The sequence below is a fragment of the Pseudorasbora parva genome, chromosome 16 (assembly GCF_024679245.1).
Source record: "Pseudorasbora parva isolate DD20220531a chromosome 16, ASM2467924v1, whole genome shotgun sequence".
Classification (NCBI taxonomy): Eukaryota; Metazoa; Chordata; class Actinopteri; order Cypriniformes; family Gobionidae; genus Pseudorasbora; species Pseudorasbora parva.
In genome coordinates, this window is record NC_090187.1 from 9,388,940 (window position 1) to 9,409,965 (window position 21,026).

At 37.0% G+C, this 21,026-nt stretch overlaps 1 protein-coding gene across 7 annotated transcripts in view; it reads left to right on the plus strand.

Annotated features, from left to right (window-relative positions):
* Positions 1-21,026, plus strand: part of LOC137043196 (rho GTPase-activating protein 42) — a 186,351-nt gene that overhangs the window by 138,343 nt on the left and 26,982 nt on the right. For 4 of the 7 annotated variants that reach the window (XM_067419374.1, XM_067419377.1, XM_067419376.1 and 1 more), the window contains exons 5-12: positions 1,852-1,953; positions 3,719-3,829; positions 7,358-7,462; positions 11,277-11,406; positions 12,217-12,317; positions 12,395-12,504; positions 13,289-13,345; positions 19,057-19,135. In XM_067419374.1, coding sequence (XP_067275475.1) covers positions 1,852-1,953; positions 3,719-3,829; positions 7,358-7,462; positions 11,277-11,406; positions 12,217-12,317; positions 12,395-12,504; positions 13,289-13,345; positions 19,057-19,135 — 795 coding nt within the window. The remainder of the gene's footprint in view (positions 1-1,851; positions 1,954-3,718; positions 3,830-7,357; positions 7,463-11,276; positions 11,407-12,216; positions 12,318-12,394; positions 12,505-13,288; positions 13,346-19,056; positions 19,136-21,026) is intronic. The other 3 variants (XM_067419379.1, XM_067419380.1, XM_067419381.1) reach the window with 1 other exon arrangement.

Here is a 21,026-nt window from a genome sequence, read left to right on the forward strand (position 1 = left end):
TTTGCATGTCCTCGTTCCGCTTGGTTTGGATGTCAGAGTTTATTACATGTTCAAATAAACCACACTTGCGGAGCAATCACATCAGGGTTCATTTTAATTGAACCAAACATGGCAAGTGTGAACACACCCTGAGTGTGAACTCTGCCATCCGAACCCTGGTGCACACCAAACAAGCAGACCGAGAACAAGTTTTTAAAAACTGTGTGTTATGGCGCAAGATGCGACTCTAAAGGATGCTCAAGTATTTTTTCTCATCATAGTTGTGATGTTGTCCATTACAGTTCAACACAGGCATCAAAACCACCATTTTCTTGTTGTAGATCTTCGTTTACGCGTGTAACAGAGGAATTTCTGGAGCTGTTTTGACTCCTTTACACATTTTATAAGCTTTTTGAGAGCTCTCAGCTAGTAAAAAATAGCATCATATTTTTCTCCGTATAGTTCAGTTGTGTTAAAAATGAGAGTGTGAATACTAAGCAAACAAGTACTAAATGTATCATTTTCTTTTTAAAATTCAGGATATGATTTTCCTGTCCAATTTCATTGTACAGCATCTCAAATATTGGATTGATCATTCTGAAATGCCTGAGCCAAAGTCTGTCATCGAAATGACAGATAACATGACAAAAAAAAAATACATTTTTTAGATCATTTTTAGAACCAAGAGAACCAAACTCCAAGTACGAACACCCTTAGACACAAACTGACCCAACCACACCTTTCAGATGCCTTTTTTTTTAAGCTCAGAAGTCGAACATAATTGAACATATAGGATTGTGGGATATTATAGTCTGCAAAGGATACATCTATGCAGTCTTTAAAAATCGATCAGATGAAAGTATCTCAGTAGACAAAATGTCACACTATCATTGGATTCGGACGTGCCTTCCGTATGGTGCCTGCGTAGGCAGCATTTTTTAGCTTTCAGACACAGGCACCGTAACTACACCATTGTGCTGACAACAAAGCATATTTGCATGGATGGCCTTTCAAAAATGATAGTGTTTTATGACAAAGTAACTTTTCAAATCTTGACTTTTAATACCCATGACATTGAGCCCACTTTGTGTGTTTGTGCTGCTCTAATGTGATTATTTTGGCTGACGTTTTAGAACATTTTTGTTTGATTTTGAAATCTTCGGCTCGTATGCTTGAGTGAACAGCTCTTGTGCAATTCAATAGAACCTGTATATCAGAGGGTATAATATATACTATACCACCTGTGTCATTAAGGAATCAGCATTGACACAAATGCAAACCTTTTCTGTCTGCATGTTTTCCAGAGTTGCATTCAAATGGCAGTAAAGGTGATATTTTTAAAATTAGATGGAAAGAATATTGTTTGATTTGCTCTTCTGTGTCTCCTGAGAACAGAAAATTGATCTTATTATCTTGTAACTATGTATGATTAAGTGTCATCTTTAAGCTTGGCTTGTGTCATTTCATTACAGATAATATATTTATTCACATGCAATATATCAATTATGGGCTAAACTGTTTCTGTAGCAGCACCTAGTACATAGTAGGAGACGAGAATGGGATCTGTGTGATAAAGCATTAGAGTGCCACCTAATGGCCAGACGGGCACATCACAAGCAAACGCTTTTAAAGAAAGATTTTCATGCTTTACTTTTCACAAAAAAATGTGTTTGTTAGGTTTTAAATGATAAACAATTGATATATTGTTTCAAATAAAGACAAGTCTTCTGTCACTGTGTAGCTGTCGAATGTTAGTGTACCATGTTCATAATTAATGTGAGTCTTTACACCTGTATAGTTACTGTTATGACACAGAGAACTGACTTCATACACTTAAAATTCATTATGCCAGTAACCATTTGTTTTTCATAGGAGGGAAAGAAGAAATTTGACAAAGAGACAGAAAAGTACTATTCCACCCTGGAAAAACATCTCAACCTGTCATCCAGAAAAAAGGAATCAGCTCTCCAAGAGGTGAATCATTCCACAAATAAGTCTAGGTTTGATTTTTTTAATTTGATTTTTTGGAGGAAATACCAGTGCTTGCAAGAAAGAATATTAGTATGTTTAGGTTTTAGTCTTAATTCTGATTGAGTGCTGCATTAGAAGCATCTTACCGTCATGATATTTCTGTCTGCTGTGCACAAGACTCACATTAGCTGTTTCCATCTGTCTATTTTTAAGCACATTTTGGGATATTACAATTATAAAAACACAGGATGGAAATGTGCATACATTTAAAAAATGTGCATTAAAAGGCGAATTGAGACTGATACATTCTGTATCTGATAAGAAGGCATAAACTACGATGGAAAGACATTTACAGAATAAATCCCACATGCGCAAGCGGATGTGGTATCACTGTCCAGTTTCATTGTGCAGCATCCCAAATATTGAATTGATTTTTCTGAAATGCCTGAGCCAAAGTCTATCATCAAAATTATTTGGTTTAATTCCCTCCCAGAAGCATATCACATGATTTTATTCCCAAACAATACGTACCCGAACGCAAGATAACATGCGTTTCGTCAATTTTTATGTAGGAAAAAAAAGTGCCAGTTTCCCAGGAAGTGACGATTTTGTTCTCTTGAACACATGGGATGGAAATGGTGCTTTATTTGCAAATGTTTTATGTGATATTACAATTTTGCAAGTTAAATTTGGTTGGAAACATGGATAGTGAATCAACAAATAACTGCACTGCTGCCTTCACATGCTTTCTTAATTATCGGAAACTTGACATGAACGCCCTCTGAAGTTGTATTTTGTACCATCTAGAGACCATTTTGATACCCTAGATTCTGAGTAGGGCGTGCGCCAAGATTTCCCCAAGAAATAGGCAAGAATAAACCTGGTCTCCTCCATGATCCCTATTCTTTCTGCCATCAAAGCACTTGAACTGAATGAGCTCAAAATTTCAACTTCAGAAGTCGGAGATAGGATATTTTCAATAGCATGTGTAGGCAGGATAATGGTGAGTATAAATGGTTAAATACATGCATGGAAGACAGAGACCAATCAAAATGCAGTATGCAAATCGATGGAAGAAAGACAACCAATTGCAAGTCAGTATGCAACATGACAAGTTTAATTTTCTTTAAAAAAAAGGTCTAAAGTTTGCAAAGACAAATAGCAAATGTAGAACTGAAATGGTGGCTTATGCAAGCCACAAAAGTCCTTGATTTAAAGGGATAGTTAACTTTTTTGATTATTTACTCACCCACTACATTCCAAACCTGTTTGCCTTTCTTCTGTGAAACATAAAAAGAGATTTTTTTTTTAAGAATTTACTTTCCGTGCTTTCCATTTAATTACAATAAATGGAAACTAATTAATAACACGTCATATGAACTACTTCCATAGTCCTTAGAGCTCTTTTTGAAACTTGAAAGCTTGAATGTCTCCTTTTGTGTTTCACAGAAGAAAGTCATATGGGTTTAAAAAACATATGAGTAAATAATGATTACATTTCCATTTTTGGATGACTAATCCTTTTGAAAACATCAGTTTAAAAGCTTTAGTTCCTGTTTCTCCCCCTTCAGTGCTCTTTCCTGCTGTTCAGAGATGTTCCTGTGTGTTTGTTTAGCTTGTTGTTACACAAATTCTCACAAAGCCGAGCCAGAAATTCTCACATGTAACGATTAACCAGAGCCCAAACACGTCCAAATGAGCGTACAAGCCTGGCAGTCATCGCTTTCTGTCTGTCTCTAGGGTAACAGCCCCCTTTGTTCATTTGCAGGCTGACGCTCAGATTGATAAGGAAAGGCAACTCTTTTATGACGCCTCGCTAGAATACGTCTTCAAAATCCAGGAGGTTCAAGAGAAGAAGAAATTTGAATTTGTTGAGCCGGTAAGATCTTTGTTTGTGATGCATATTATACCTCTTATATTTAGACATGAAGTTTGTCTCCGAACTGAAGCTCAAAAGCCACTCTTACGCACATAAACACAAAAAAACAGATGCCCATCATGGTGTGTAATATAATGAGAATCAAGCCAACAGGAAATAGGTGGAGAGTTTGACCTCTGAAGTCACAATCACACTCTTATCATGCCAAATTAATGAAACACAAAGCTGTCATTTCCTGTCCCACAATCACCCCTGAATTATTTAAGTGATAGTACACCGAATCATGTTAGGTATCCTGTGATTCCCACCCCTACTATGTTTATTTGTGTCTATTAAGTCCTTTTTATGTTTGCTATCTAAATCTCCACTCAGAAAAATAGATTGTGTAAAATACACAACAGCTCAACCTCACATATTACAACAGTGGACAGAATATACATGACTCATTCCTGCATTAAACATATTTATATGCATAAGTGTGAGCAATAAAGTGAGTCAGAGAATGTGCTTTATAGATTTAGAGAGGCATCCATTGTTTATCACCTGGCATGGGAAAAATGACGCTGTTAATCTACCGGGAGTACCGCGGTCTGTTCTGCTCTTGAGTTTCGGTGTGTGACATCAGCATCTTTGAAGTCTTGTGTTAAAGTCACTATCAGAAAGTCTAATTGTTGCAGTGGCCTTAAAGGGATAGTTCAACCGACAATTAAAATGATCCCATAATTTACTCGCCCTCAAGCAATCCTAGGTTTATAGGACCTTCTTCTTTCAGCCAAACTGTCGTAAAAATACCCTAGCTCTTCCAGACTTTATTATGGGAGTAAATTATTGTAGTATTATATTGAAAGTAAAATTGAATACAAGTAACTAATCATCTAATAAGATTACATATCAAGTGTCTGTGTAATATGTGTTCTTTTATAAATTCTTTGGGCTGGTTTGTTTGTTCCATGGATTGCTTAGCTATAATAGTAGACTATTAACTACTAGTATTCCTTTTAATTATACTAATGCTAATTCAAATGCGTAACAAATGAATTCAACTGACCAGAAATCAGGTAAACCCATAGACAGTTGTTCAATGGTTCACCAATGGGGGGCGAGCTCATTAAATCTTCATCATTCATGGGATCAGAGAGATCATCGATACTCTCCAGCAGTGAACCATTGAAATTTCTAAACTTTCAAAAAATGTAATTTCACTTTTTATAAATTTTAGTTTGATACATTGTACCACTGACTCGACTCAAAAGATTCTTAAAGGCTTTGAAGCGTCATAAATCAGTTCACCCATTACTATCAAAATCACTAGCAACCGCTTCATGTAAATTAAACACTTTTATTAGGCTACTGATATGACTGCAATCTCATGTGAGTGTACATAGTTTTAAAGATTTTACAAAAGTACTATTCATTTCTTTCGGTGTAAAACCTTTTAATGATTTTAAAGGGTTACTTTTTCCGCTTTTTCATATATGTCAACTATGTTATTCCCTTAACTAAGGCGAGTTGATAAATACCACATACGTCTGAGTGTGTGCACTTAATCTCTCTGATGCGCGTTGACGATCTGATAGCATTTAGCTTAGCCCACTAAGCCCAGTTCATTCACTATGGTACCGAACAGAGATCAAGTTAGAAGCGACCGAACACCTCCACGTTTTCCCTATTTAAATACAGTTACACGAATAGTTGAACGATCAAGTATGGTGACAAAATAAAACGTGACGCTTTTCTAAGCAGATTAAAAAAGAGAACTATAATGTATGGCGGAATAGCATTTCTGGGAGTACTTCGACTCGGCGCAGTAAAAAGTCCCGGCTGAAGAATCCTCCGTCACATCTCCCCCTCCCCCCTATTGACAGAAATGAGAGAGGAAGGGAAGATGTGAGGGAGGATGTTTCAGCCGGGACTTTTTACTGCGCCAAGTCGAATCACTCTCAGAAGTGCTATTCCGCCATACATTATAGTTCAATTTCAAGCCGTTTAATGTTTTAATGCTATCAGATCGTCACCGCGCGTCAGAGCGATTAAGTGCACACACTAAGACGAGAGAGGTATGTATCATCTTGTCTTAGTTAAGGGAATAACATAGTTTAATATGAAAAAGCGGTGAAGTATCCCTTTAACACACTGTTTTGAAAGTTCCCATTGAATTTTATGTCTGTCTTTTTGATTGAGCTGACAAACTGACACAAAAGCCCCGTTTCCACCAAAATTACCCGGAACAATTTGTACCAGGAACTTTTTTACAGGAACTTTTCTTCCCCCCAGACCTGCAACTGTCTGCGTTTCGACCGCGATCTAAAGTTCCAAGAAGATTAGGCAAATTAGTCCGGTGATGTAGGACTGCGCGCGACTGTTCCTCCAAGTCAGTGAAGGACATGTCTTACTGCAGTAATCATTTTTGTGTGTACCGATTGAAAGATGGACTATTTACATGAGACGTTATCTAAACCGATCTGGTGTTTACATCTGATGACTTTCAAGCACAATCATTTTGTCACATGCAGTTTGTCTGCGCATCAAAAATGTCAACGCTGTTTTCTCCAGCAGCTGGAGTGTGTTTACTGTAGCCATAGCAACTCTTAACGGCCACCAGTATTATTTATAGCTATTTAGTTGTTGTAAAGTGTAATAATCATCTCAGAAAAAAAATGTTCTGTCAGGCGCAGTTAAAGTAAAAACTGCCTGGGGCAATATACGCTGTGTCATTACTCCAACATTATCTTCATAACTTACGAAATAAAAAGTTTACCCCTCCGAAAAATTAACTTTCCTCTCTTGTCAACATGAGCGCGGCGTGCGCTGTCACGTCATGTAAGGATGCACACTTAAAAGTAATCGGTCAGGTCGTTTACATGGTGAAAAAAAATTAGTAACGAGTAAGGAAGAGATTGAAGATGTGCTGCTTTTGCTGGTTATGTATAGGTTTACTAAAGAGGTAATTAACAACGACAGAAAAGAGCACTAATATGCAGATTCAGCAGCATGCAGCATATTCAGAAAGCTTGTAAAGCTAGATTTAAAATGACAATGTATATTATTATCAGCTATTACGGACATTGAGATGGCTGAGACGAATGTGGCGCGCGCCATCAGACAGAGCAAGACTGATATTTACTGAACGAGACTGAACCTCGCAAGACTTTTAAAAATGCCCGTTGAAATAAAATGCTGCTTGATCTTAACCAATCAGCATGTTCAGCGCCCAAGTCCCGCCCTCGAAAGTTCCTGAACTTTGAAAAAGTAATACCTCGCGAGCAGGGCCGTTTGGAGGGGGAAATATTTACCCGGAACTTCATTTAGAACCTGGTTCCTGCGGTCTAAACACACGAAGTACCACCCAAAGTTTCTGGTTCCTGGGTAAAGTTCCTGCGGTGGAAACGGAGCTAAAAGCCCATTGAGCTGACCAACTGACATAAAATATTGTTGAATCTCAGTTTGCTCTGATAAAGAGATACAGTAGATGTGTTGTGTTGCAGGCATAATATGAACATTTGTATTTACATTTTGTTTGGATTGCAGCTCTTGGCCTTCCTACAGGGTTTGTTCACATTCTACCATGAGGGTTATGAGCTGGCCCATGAATTTGAGCCCTACAAACAACAGCTACAGTTTAACCTGCAGAATGTAAGTGCACGTCTTCTGTGAGTCATCCGGCTTCTCTTTCAGTTTTTCACTTAGCCTCCTTTTGACCAAAAATATGCTTTCACTTCTGAAAATATTTATAAAGCGAGATGGTGTTCAAAAAAAGGCTCGCACCAAAAACCTTTCGCCCTCTGTTCTTTAGACTGTAACCTGCTCTGTGTGTCTTTGATCAATATTGGCCTTTTATAAACCACTTCCTGCTGCTCGTCAGCATCTCTGTGTCTGAGATCCATGACCTTTGACCTTTTCTTTGCATCACTGTCACAGCTCAAAGCTGATGTAGTGTCCCTGAATTTCAACTTGTTCTAAAGCACAAAAGACCTGTTCTGCAGCATTAGCCAGCACTGCGGCATATATACGCTGAATTTACACTGCTGTGAAAACGTGAGATGTTAGCCTTAACAGTGATTGACTACCGCAGGACAGGCACCTTTAATATCGTAGGCGTGTCATTTGATAGTTCACATTGATGTATTTGGCTGTGATGTCAGTACTCCAGAGAACAAAGGAAGATTATGAAGCCATTTCTTTTCATTTCTTTCCAGCAAACTGTGACAGACAGAATTTGGATTCATTGGTGTGTATACAGTATACAAGAGGGGGGGAAAAATCATGGCCAGTGACAATAATTCCTTCTGATGGATTTAGTAACACTTGAGTTATTACTAGTGGGTTACCATCACTTTAGAATTCTTATCCAAATAGTTAAGAAGTAGTAACACTTGAGACATTACTTTTGGGTTACTATTATATATTCTTTAGAATACTGATCTAAATGGCCTGTAATTCCTTTAGAAGGATGTAATAACACTTGTAATAACATCTGAAACACACACCCAGATATTTGTGTCATAAGACCTGAATTGAACTCTCTTTCACGACTTCTTGGGCTTGAAAATGCCTGTATTGGTCAAAAACAGTTAAGAAAGAGAACCCATGTGTATCAGTGTATTGGATCTGTGCATAGGTCTTAAAGTGACAGCAGCCCAATATATACCTGCTGCCGTATGTGTCCTTAATGCTAACCAAACAAAAGATGAAGAAAAATCACTCACTGCCTTGGACTGAAAAACTTTCATAACTTAGATAAGGATTACTTTTTGTTTAATTTAAGACCGTTGTGCATTTACATAATTTACATCTGGAAATGTTGGGGTCATAGCTGCCTGTTTTTACAAAAATATTTTTCATGGCTGGTAAAACATTTTTATTGCCAGTAAATTTTTACTTGCCATTGGTAGGTATGGCAACAATTTAGTTTTAGGCCTTGCATGACTCACTACTATCCAAAACCTTACAACAAGTTTAAAGGGATAGTTCACTTTAAAATTAACATTCTGTCATCCTTTACTCACCCTCAAGTTGTTTCAAACCTGTATGAATTTCTTTCTTCAGATGAACACAAGGGAAGATATTTAGAAGAATGTCAGTAACCAAACAGTTAACTGGCACCAATGACTTCCATAGTATTATTTTCCTACTATGAAAGTCAATGGCTCCAGTTAACTCTTTGGTTACTTGCATTCTTCAGAAAATCTTCCTTTGTGTTCAGCTGAAGAAAGAAATTCATACAGGTTTGAAACAACTTGAGGGTGAGTAAAGGATGACAGAATTTTCATTTTAAAGTGAACTATCCCTTTAAAACTATACAATGACTTCAGTCCACCAGAGTTCTCATGCTTTTCACTTTGTAATACTCTTCCAAATAATTAGTAATTTCTTCTGAAGGATTTGGTAGTACTTGAGTCAGTACATGTGGGTTACCGTGATCTTCACTTTAGAATTAATTATACTTTGTGCTCTCATTAATTATGAACCTGTAGTAGATAGTAGTTCTTAGTATCCCTCTTCCTCTAGGTGTGAAACAAATAGTAGTTACTGATTAACTAATAGTGAACTACCTCATTCATCTGAGCGCTATTCCTCACTAATTCAATAATCAGAGTTTCTTGTTAGTTAATAGTAGTTACTAGAATGTTAATATTGTGTTACTCATTTGTTCCTGTGTAGTTATTTATTAATGACGGAGCAATAATGTAATTATACTCTGTGTGAAAGGAAATAAAATTAGTTGGTGTCACCACTAGTATTCATTACAACTGAAAACTACATTGAATTGTATGTATAGTATAAGTGTCATTTTTGGAGTTTTGTAGAAATGTAGGTAGAGGCCGGCCAATGTGCCTAGTTTGCATATGATGCTCATGACTCGATGTAGGGCCCTATCATACACCTGGAGCAATGCGATGCCTGGCACGATGCAAGTGTTTTTTGATAGTTTCAGCCCGCTGCAGTTATCATTTTCCAGCAACTCGTTGTTTAAATAGCAAATGCACTCGCCCCCATCTGTTCGCCCATGGGTGTGCTGGTCTGAAAACGAAGTGTGTTCAGTTGCATTGTTGGCGTGTTGCTATTTTGAGAAACTGAAAACGACTGTGCCATGTGTTACTTATAGTATTTATAGTTAGTAACATATGCCTATCAGTGGGAGAACAACGAGCTTACACTCTGCTTATTACACACATAGGGACTTTTTTAAAATATTTAAAATACAAGGAATAAAAAGTTCAGTCTTTTCTGCTCTCAAATTCCGCCATGTAAATAGTGAATCCCCATGGTGCAAACAGCTTTTAAAGGGAATTAGAGTTTAGGCTCTGATAGGTTTATTGCACGTCATGCCCAAAACACACCCATGACTCATTAAGAGACTAGGTACAACCCTTTTGGACCATCCGCCTGGTGCGCCTAACGTTTTTTCCCTTCATTAAACTAGTAAAAGTGGATTCAGACACGTCCTACGCTTTAAAGGGTTAGTTCATGGTAAATAGTCAAATTCTGTCATGAATTACTTACTCTAATATCGTTCGACACCCGTAAGACCTCCTTTTATCTACGAAACACAAATGAAGATATTTTAGTTGAAATCCAATGGCTCTGAAAGGCTTTCATTGACACCAATGTCATTTCCTCTCTCAAGACCCATAAAGGCACTAAAGACGTCGTTACAAAGCCCATCTCACTACAGTGGCTCTACAATCATTTTATGAAGCGACAAGAATAGTTTTTGTGCATAAAAACACACTAAATAACAACTTATATAGTGATGGGCTGATTTCAAAACAAAGTGTATTGATTCATGATTCGGATCGTCAAAGTCACGTGATTTCAACAGTTTGACAGACGAATCGATACACTGATTCATAACGGGTCAAAGCTTTGTTTTGAAATTGGCCCATCACCATATAAGTCTGTATTTTTTATTTTTTTATTCGCACAAAAACTATTCTCGTCACTTCATAAAATGATTGTAGAGCCTCTGTAGTGAGATGGGCTTTGTAACGACGTCTTTAGTTTCTTTTATGGGTCTTGAGAGAGGAAATGACATTGGTGTCAATGGAGTCCTCTCTGAGCCATCGGATTTCAACAAAAATATCTTCATATGTGTTCCGAAGATCTTACGGGTGTCGAACGACATTAGGGTAAGTAATTTGTGACATAATTTTTATTTTCGGGTGAACTAACCCTTTAAATAGATCTTTAAAATAGAGTGTTACAAATCAGTCATGTACAGTATTTGGTTTTATTTCTGCCAATATCTTTTGGAACAGGTCGTTTGCTTCCTATGCATTTTTATGTTCTGTAAATGTATATTGCTTATTTCAGTGCCATGTATGATTTTAAATAAAGGATCATCTGTCAGTTCAATTATGAAAGGCTATTTTAAAAATGACAGTTGCATTGCTGAGATACAGTTCCCAATATCTGTTTACATATGTGTGTTTTTTGTTGGATGAAGACAAGAAACAACTTTTTGAGCACCAAGCAGGAAGTAGAAATGCTGATGAAGAGAGTTCGATCTGCAGATCAAGACCAGAAGCCCCCGGGCCAGTGGACCATGGAGGGATACCTCTATGTCCAGGAGAAACGTGAGTGTCATATGGGCAGTCTTCAATCTTTCAGGCAAGAGCCGTGAGCAAACAGAAGGACAGACAGCCTGTATCCTTCCATGCCAGACACTTTTTTTCAAAGCATGGTGATAATGGGTCTAGAATTTGGTTTTCATGTGCTTTCATATTTATCTTCCCTAAATAACCTCACTTTAGTCTTATCCTGTGTTTTCCTGTTTTCCTTCACATTGCAGAGGAAATGCCAAAATAAAATCATGTAAACACATTACTTTTGATCATCATCAAATAAGTTCAGAGACAACAGAGAATGGCCCATTCCAGGAAAGATAAACATTGCCCTCTTGTGGACCGCAAATACATAATACACAGTGGATATTTTGGTGAAGAGTTATATGCAAAATATATTGCTAATATAAAATATATTGCTTTTTTACATTTTAAAATCAAAATATATAAATATCATCCAAAATATATTAAATAATTTCAGTGAAAAATGCAAATATCAGCTAAAAAAAACGAATTATAAATGCATATTTAGTACATCCATTTTTATTTTAAATTTTGAACATAAAAATGTTCTATTCTAAAATACATTTATTACAAGTTACTTTTAAAAAATAAAGGTATGTGTTGCTACTCAACCCTTTTAAAGAATGAGTTGTACTCCACACATTCATATCTAACATGTATAATATGGAAATACATGTTCTTGCCCATATAGTGCTTTTTGGGGGTCATTTTGTGCTATTTAGAACATGCATTATATATGTTTTAAAAAATGTAATACATGTATATCAGATTTGCACTTTTCATATGTGTGTTTTGCAGGGCCTTTGGGCTGCACGTGGATACGGAATTATTGTACATATGAGAAAGTTAGCAAGACCTTCAGCATGTGCAACACCGAGGCGAAGCCCACGGCTAAACAGGTACAGAGATGCTCATCCGGGAACAGAGGTGCCGTTTGCATCAGATCCTCACTGTCTGTCTGTCTGTCTTTTCACAGAATGGTGTCATGTCAAATCCTCCAGAGAAGTTCAGACTGAAGTCCTGTATCAGGAGAAAGACTGACTCGATTGATAAACGCTTCTGTTTTGATATCGAGGTGGTTGAAAGGTGGGTGTCTGCACTGACAGCAAAGTACAGACGTTTTAAAAGTTTCAAATATTTCATCCAAAAATATTTTGTCATCATTTTTTTCATGTCATTCTTCAGTGGATCAAAAAAAGGATTTTAAAGAATGTACAGGCTGCATTTTACCATTTAATTCAATGTAAATTCAATTTTTATTATATATGTGATCTGGCCAGGAGAAATGTTGCCGATGGATGGATGGATGGATGGATTGTATGAAAAACAGCATGAACATTCTTCTTAATACAACCTTTTGTTATAAGAAGGTCATACAGTTTAAGAACTAAGTTCAGAGTGAGTAAATGATGACTGAATTTTAATTTTTGGGTGAACTCTTATCCTGCTATAGCTTCTGTTTCTCAGTGTGCTCAAATATGTAACTTCCCTTTTTGTTTTAAGAGCGGGCTTCATTTCTGTTTTCTGCATGCACCTTATGCCTTTTTCACACTAACTGTACAATTTGTCTTCTTTGTAATCTTTGTATTTACTTGCATCTGCCTTCACGGCACAGTCTTACGATATTAGGTGGCATATATATATTTATTCATATGTATGTAAGCATTTATTACGCTGTGCACACACAGTAGAATATGCATGTTCTACTAACTCTCTGCCAGACCTGTATGTTGGTAAGTAGCTGCAAATGTATCTACCTGTCTGTTCATGTACTTTGCCACCTATTGTAAGGTTGCACTGTTGTTTTCTGACAGTTTACCTTGTGTGTGCCCATTTCCCTTGTCCCTTCTCTGTGTTTATTTCAATCTAGAAATACCATCTATCGTGGATCTCTTTTCAGACCACTGCAATTTTTCTGTAAAGCCCGGTATGTGACAAGCCCTGTGCCCTACAGCGCAAAAGCATGTTGTAGCGCATGTGTGCTGCTTGTGATCTCATGCATTCGAAATCCCACGCTGATCAAAGCTCATTTCTCACCCCAGTGGTTTTAAAGGTTTGCATGTTGAAAATCCAACACATTTCCTGCACCCATAATTGGTGGGATAACAGTTTGATTTGATTTAAATGGTTGAGTGATTCTAAACTCATTTTGATCTGGATATCACAAACTCTCACTTGACATCAAGGAACAAACATCACAACATCAAATCGACATTATCTATACTCCAGGCTGAAAAACTGCTGAACTAGGCAAGATGGAGAGGAAACCATATGAATGGTATTCAATGGTAGAGTTGAGGCAGATTTATAATAATCATATGTATTGATATTTATGAGAAAATTATAGTGAGCCACCTACAGTAACAAGTCAGCCTTATTTATTTGTTCCCTTTGTTGCACTTTTAGATTCTTCGGAATGAAAAGTGCAATATAAATAAAATCTATTATTATTATTATTATTAAGTGCCCTTATTATGCCATTTTTATTTCATTTTTAATGTCTCCGACAATAGGTTTACATGCATCCAAGGTATATACTGTATATATATATATATATATATATATATATATATATATAAACTTTTATTTTCTCATAATATACATTCAACCCTCTACAGAAACACTGAAGCTCAATTCGCCATTGGCTAGTAATATTTACTTGCAAGATTTTTAAATGGAACGCGAAAACAATGGGGAAAAAATCGACGTGAGTATTATATCCTCCTCTCCTGATTGGTTTCATCACTCTGTCTCCTCTCCACCAATCAGCTGGTTTGTGGTGGGCGTTCTGACGCAATATGGCTGCCGTCACATACAGGTTCATCACATGATGAACCCCTTCTATTCCCCTTTTCTATATGTAAAGCGCTTTGCGTGCCTTGAAAAGCGCTATATAAATGTAACAAATTAGTTATATAAAATATGCTAGGGGTGTAACGGTACACAAAACTGAAGGTTCGGTACACACCTCAGATTTGAAGTCACGGTTCGGCACAGCAGTTTTACAAAATTGTTTTTTATTTATTTTTTAATTAACAGTGGTTTACAGGAAAAAAATATGTCTGTCCATTAAAAAACTTTTAGTTATAATTGAATTAATTTAAGATAATGCTTTAAACTATATAAGGAGCCCTTACTTGCACATTACTATAATAGTAAAGGTTAACAACAGAACCAAAACCATTAGAATATACTCAGTTGCTATATAATCATTTATAATCAAATGTAATCATTTATACACAGTACATGGCTGTCATTTTCATGACAGATTTATTTAAACACATTAAATAATTAAGAAATCACTAACAGGTTCAGTTAGTGAGTATAATTATAAGGGGGGTGAAACACTCAGTTTCAGTCAATCTCATGTCAATCTTGAGTACCTATAGAATAGTATTGCATCCTTCATATCTCCGAAAAGTCTTTAGTTTTATTATATTTATAAAAGAAATATGGGCTGTCCCGAGTCTTTCCCGAAAAAAACGAGTGCCTGGAGGCGTATCGTGTGGGCGGAGCTAAAGAATGAAGAGCGCAACACGATGACGTCCTCAAGCGTGAAGAAGCCCATGGCTATCAATCTCAGCTAATACAGATATGATCCAGAATCACATTCGGAGGCTGAAATAAATTGAACAGGAGAAACAGCAATATAGGACGTCCGTCTCTGTGGTATGTACTGTATTTAGTGGCCTGTCAACATTTGTGTGTGCTTACTCGCAGTTTATGAGGACATGATTCGGTTTACGGACTATTGAATACAACTTACATTAAACCTTAGCAGTAGCAAGCAAAACTGTTTTGCACGTCAGACTAGTGTAACGTACATATAACAACAATGGAGTCCGTTAGCGCATTTGAATGACGAAGCACGCGATCGTGTCGTTTACTGATATTTACTCACGCGACGATAGCCAACAGCACAGACATTTGAAGCAGTTTTACTCACCGGCTGCTTCCAAAGCAGGACCGAACCTTTATCGCTGGGACCGCTCCGTCAAAAACACACTTCTTTGGTATGATTTGGTGAAGTCCTGACAGCAGTGAACGGTGGAGATCCACTTTTAGACATGACTGACGCCATGTTGTGAAGCTTCCCGTCATTTCTGCGTTCAAATCGGTTCAAATGCAGCGCTGCCTTCCCGGAATGCTGTGCTGAAGCATTGAAGTCGCTCGACGTCACCCATAGGAATAAAGTGGAGCGCGGCGCGACCATACGGTGCGTCAGAAGTGTTCACGGATGACTGGATCTGCACCTTGAAAGAGTGTTTATGGGCGTGCATTTCCTCTCTCGCTCTTGTCACGCGTGCGCACCCTACCAGGAGAAGAGCCCGTAAGGCCCATACAAGGACCTTCCACTCTATCGACGTCAAACCGACCCATACTCGAAAAAAACTCTCCGAAACTTGTGAGAAACCGGAAGGAGTATTTTTAACACAGAAATACTCCATCAAACGTCCAACATTAGTTTTTGAAACTTTGTCTATGTTTAGGATGGGAATCCAAGTCTTTAACAGTGTAAAAAGCTCAGTATGCATGAAACAGCATTTCACCCCCCCTTTAACTATAAAACAAAAAGGCAGCCAATGAAGACAATTGCCATTAAGCATTTTTTTTTTTACAAACCTACGTAGGTTTGAGCAGAAAGTAAAGCTGGAATTACTGATGTCTAGTTTCAGGCAGTTCAGAATCGGTTCTTTCTTTTGGGAGACAATAACTTTTGTCTTCAAAACTTTGCACATTTTACATTCACAAACAGCTATTCTACACATTATATTAAAGGAAATAACCAAAACAGCATAATAGGGGCACTTTAGGGCATCACTCAATGCAAAGGTCATTCACTATTAAGTTACCTTATTTTTTGCCAAAATGTTAGGCACCATTGCATGTCTTCAGAATAGAAAAAGCAATCTCATAATGCTTTTTTGCCAGCTGAATATGCATTTTACACAATATTTACATACACAAAATGTATGCTTATAAGAGAATCATATGTTAGCTAACTTCAAACTATTGGAATCGACTGTGTATATATTATTTTAAATCAGTCGCTAATGAAGTTCTATGACAGGTTGCTTTAACAAGCTGCTGCAGACAGCAAGTCAGCTTACTAGGTTATGAACAGTCCTGTACAGTATAGTTCACTTAAAATTCCATCTCAAAATGTTCTCTTTTTGTAAAAGTTGATGAAAAAAAGACTATTATAAGCAGACAGTTTTTACCATTCATTTCCCATAGGATGATCCACGTTCAAAGTCACTGTAAATGATCTGATATGCATACACTTCCTGATATACACAAAACTCCTCCTAATATTATCACATTAAAACTGCACTGCATCGTGCTTGTGCTAACAAACAGGATAGAGATAATCAAAGCTTAACTGAGTGTATAGCTCGTCCATCCATGCACAGATTTTAGTGACAGCTGTTGCACAGGCATGGCTGTATATGCGGCGAAGAACGTGTTAATGGCTATGAGCTCGCTCTAACGTTCACCTTACACGAGAGGGTTCACGCAAATGCTATCAAATCATGTGTGAAGAAGATCAATGGGGGATATTTTTGGGTGATTTAACTGGTCCTTGTGATTTTAATTGCTGTGAATATGGTTAAATTGATGTTTATGTAACTGAAATAGTACATTCGTGCATTTTTTCCCCCAAGAGTGTGTAGTGTTACTGAGCCTGGGAAATTGAAATAATTTAATGCCATGCTACATTTTTTTTGATTTTAGTTCAGTCACTTCAAACCCCTGTGACTTTCTTTTTCTTTACTTTTTATGAAACACAAAATTACATGTTTTGAAGAATGTGCATGCTGCTCGTTTCCATAAAACAACTTCATATAGTCACCAGAAGTTCTAAAATGAAGGGGAAAAAACTCCATAAAAGTTACCAATATAACTCTTATATAAAATGCTCCAAGTCTTCTCAAAGGCACAGTATGCAAGTTTCACCACTTATTCTAAAACAAATGTTTAGTTTGATGCCGTAAATGAGTGTGGAATCATGGGAGTTGGAGTCTTGATTCTTCACCTCCACAGCCGATGGGAAGGAATCCAGGAGGCTTGGGCAGAAATCATGTCCATTAATAAGAGAGTGTATGAAAGTTTTAATAATGTTACGGTGCACTGTAAAAAAAAAAAAAAAAAAAAAAAAAAAAAAAAAAAAACTCAAATCAGTTGCTTAAACTTTACATTTCTTAACTAAAAAAAAGAAAGTAAGCAGAAGCAGGTTTTTAGTTTGTAATCATACATTTTAATTGCTCTGAACTTGAAATATTTGAGTAAGCTAATTCATACATTTAACTTAAAAATATTATGTAATCTCAAATTTGTAGTAGTAGAAACTTGATAAGCTTTAACTAGCTAATTCAATATAAATGCCACCTTGTAAATTGGTTATACGGTGCTTTGGTAGCATTAGCATAGCATAGCACTTGCTGAATGAGGACAGCAATATAACCCAGACAGCAACACAGTCTCAGCCCAGATCTGGGCCACATCTGGATGTGGATTCAACCTGATGCGAGCCGGATGTGGGCTGACACTATGTTGCTATGTATGTCTGAGTTATACATTTAACATATATCTGTTCTTAAACTAAGCTCATACTCCAATCGTCACCATGATGGTAAAAAAAATAAAAAAAAAAATAACAGACACTTATCTAAACTAGCATAACAAAACATTAAACACTACTGAATCTACCCCTTAATGTTAATCTTGCACACACAAATAAAAAATATAAGACTTAATTTTTGCATTTACTCTCCCTTTTGAGTGTCATAGCAAAAAAAGTTAAAATTAAGTTCATAGGGCTCAAAACAATGGAACAATTCATATGACTTAAAATGTCACTTTTGAGAACTCAAAAGAAAAAGAAAGTTATAAATGCTCATAAAAGTTCATTTGATTGAACTAATTTGTTACATTTAGGTTGGCTCTACTCACACCAATTCAATATTTTTGAGCGTTAGGGTTTACAGTTTGGTGTAAAGCAGGACGTGCCGAGAAAACGAATGATAGACCTGTGAAAACACTGGTCTCTGAGCTTTTATTATGCTTATGCTGCAGTGGCTAATGGTGTTATTCACTGAAAATCTGTACCCCTACACTTTCTAGATCATTGTATGAAAAGAGCAGTTGAAACATTATGCTAAATATTTCCTTTTGTGTTCCATAAAAGGACAAAAATCATACAGGAGAGGTAAACTATTGCTGACCTTAAATCTGACCTCAACCTGACTTAAAGGGATGTAGTTGACCCAACAATTTTAATTCTGTCATCATTTACTGAAAAAATAAGATATTTTGAAAAATGGAAAACAATGGTAACCAAAACTGTTTGGTTCCCAGCATTCTTCAAAATATATTATTTTATGTTCCACACAGAAAATAAAGTCATACAGGTTTGAAATGACATCAGGGTGAGTATATGATGACAGAATTTTCATTTTTGAGTCATTTGTCGATATTGTTGCAACATTTCATTTGAGTCTAAATCCTTTCATTTAGTTACATGCCTTAGTTTTCTACAAGTTTAGTATACAAGCAAATGCACTATACAGGAACTATAGTAGGTGAGCTGGATATTTCTAGAGCATGTCAGACTTTAAAGTGCTGCATTGTCTTCAGGCATGGCATTATCACGCTACAAGCGCTGTCGGAGTCCAACAGGAGACTCTGGCTGGAAGCTATGGATGGCAAAGAGCCGGTGAGTGCTGGAGAAACTTTCTCCCTTGATTTTATATCATTTTGACTTACTTGTCATCATTGCTTCTGTATTGATTCAAGCTTCAGAAGATCCTCAAGTTCAGGTATTTCCTTCAAAACATGTAAACATGTGTTATCTGCTATTTAAAGGGATAGTTCACCCAAAAATTAAAATTACCCCATGATTTATTCACCCTCAAGCCATCCTAGGTGTATATGACTTTGACAGGCTATATGACAAACGAATACAATCAGAGTTACATTAAAAGATGCCCTGGCTAGTCTGACCAAAATAATGGCAGTGAATGGGAGCCCAAAATAGGGCATCCATTCATTATAAAAGTAATCCACACGACTCTTCTGAAGTGAAGTGATGCATTTGTGTAAGAAAAATATCCATATTTAACATGTAATCAAGTAAAATATTTAGTTTCAGTCAGACCACCTTATCTGTATTTATACTGATACTTACGAAGAAAGCATAACAGACATGATGTATGACTATAATGCGTAAGCGTTTTCTACTGCTAGAGGTGTTACCCTTTCTTCGTAAGTTGAATACGGAAGGTGGTCTGGCAAAAGCTAGTTATTTTAGTTAATAACGTTTTAAATATGGATATTTTTCTTACAAAAATGCTTGGCTTTGCTTCGAAATGCCTTCATTAACCCCCTAATGCCATGTGGATTACTATTATAATGGATGGATGCACTTTTTTGCGCTGCCATTATAAAGCTTAGATTAGTCAGGACATTTTTAAAATAACTCTGATTGTATTTGTCTGTAAGAAGAATGTCAATTTTAATTACATTTTTTTATTTAATTAAGTGTAAATAGAATCTAGTTGATATTTAGACTAAGTGCAAATAGCGATAGATGAGTCATCTACATCAAGAGTAAATAGCAACTATATTTTATTAACACTCAGTGTAAATATCATCTATCGCTAAGAAAATACACTCACCTAAAGGATTATTAGGAACACCATACTAATACTGTGTTTGACCCCCTTTCGCCATCAGAACCGCCTCAATTCTATATGGCATTGATTCAACAAGGTGCTGAAAGCATTCTTTAGAAATGTTGGCCCATAGAATAGAATAGCATCTTGCAGTTGATGGGGATTTGTGGGATGCACATCCAGGGCATGAAGCTCCCATTCCACCACATCCCAAAGACACTCTATTGGTTTGAAATGGCCGTGACTGTGGCAGCCATTTTAGTACAGTGAACTCATTGTCATGTTCAAGAAACCAAATTTGAAATGATTCGAGCTTTGTGACATGGTGCATTATCCTGTCAGAAGTAGCTATCAGAGGATGGGTACATGGTGGTCATAAAGGAATGGACATGGTCAGAAACGATGCTCAGGCAGGCCATGGCATTGAAACAATGCCCAATTGGCGCTAAGAGGCCCTAAAGTGTGCCAAGAAAACATCCCCCACACCATTACACCACCACCACCAGCCTGCACAGTGGTAACAAGGCATGATGGATCCATGTTCTCATTCTGTTTACGCCAAATTCTGACTCTACCATCTGAATGTCTCAAAAGTAATCGAGACTCATCAGACCAGGCAACATTTTTCCAATCTTCAACTGTCCAATTTTGGTGAGCTCGTGGAAATTGTGGCCTCTTTTTCCTATTTGTAGTGGAGATGAGTGGTACCCAGTGGGGTCTTCTGCTGTTGTAGCCCATCCACCTCAAGGTTGTGCGTGTTGAGGCTTCACAAATGCTTTGCTGCACACCTCGGTTGTAACGAGTGGTTATTTCAGTCAAAGTTGCTCTTCTATCAGCTTGAATCAGTCGGCCCATTCGCCTCTGACCTCTAGTATCAACAAGGCATTTTCGCCCACAGGACTGCCGTATACTGGATGTTTTTCCCTTTTCACA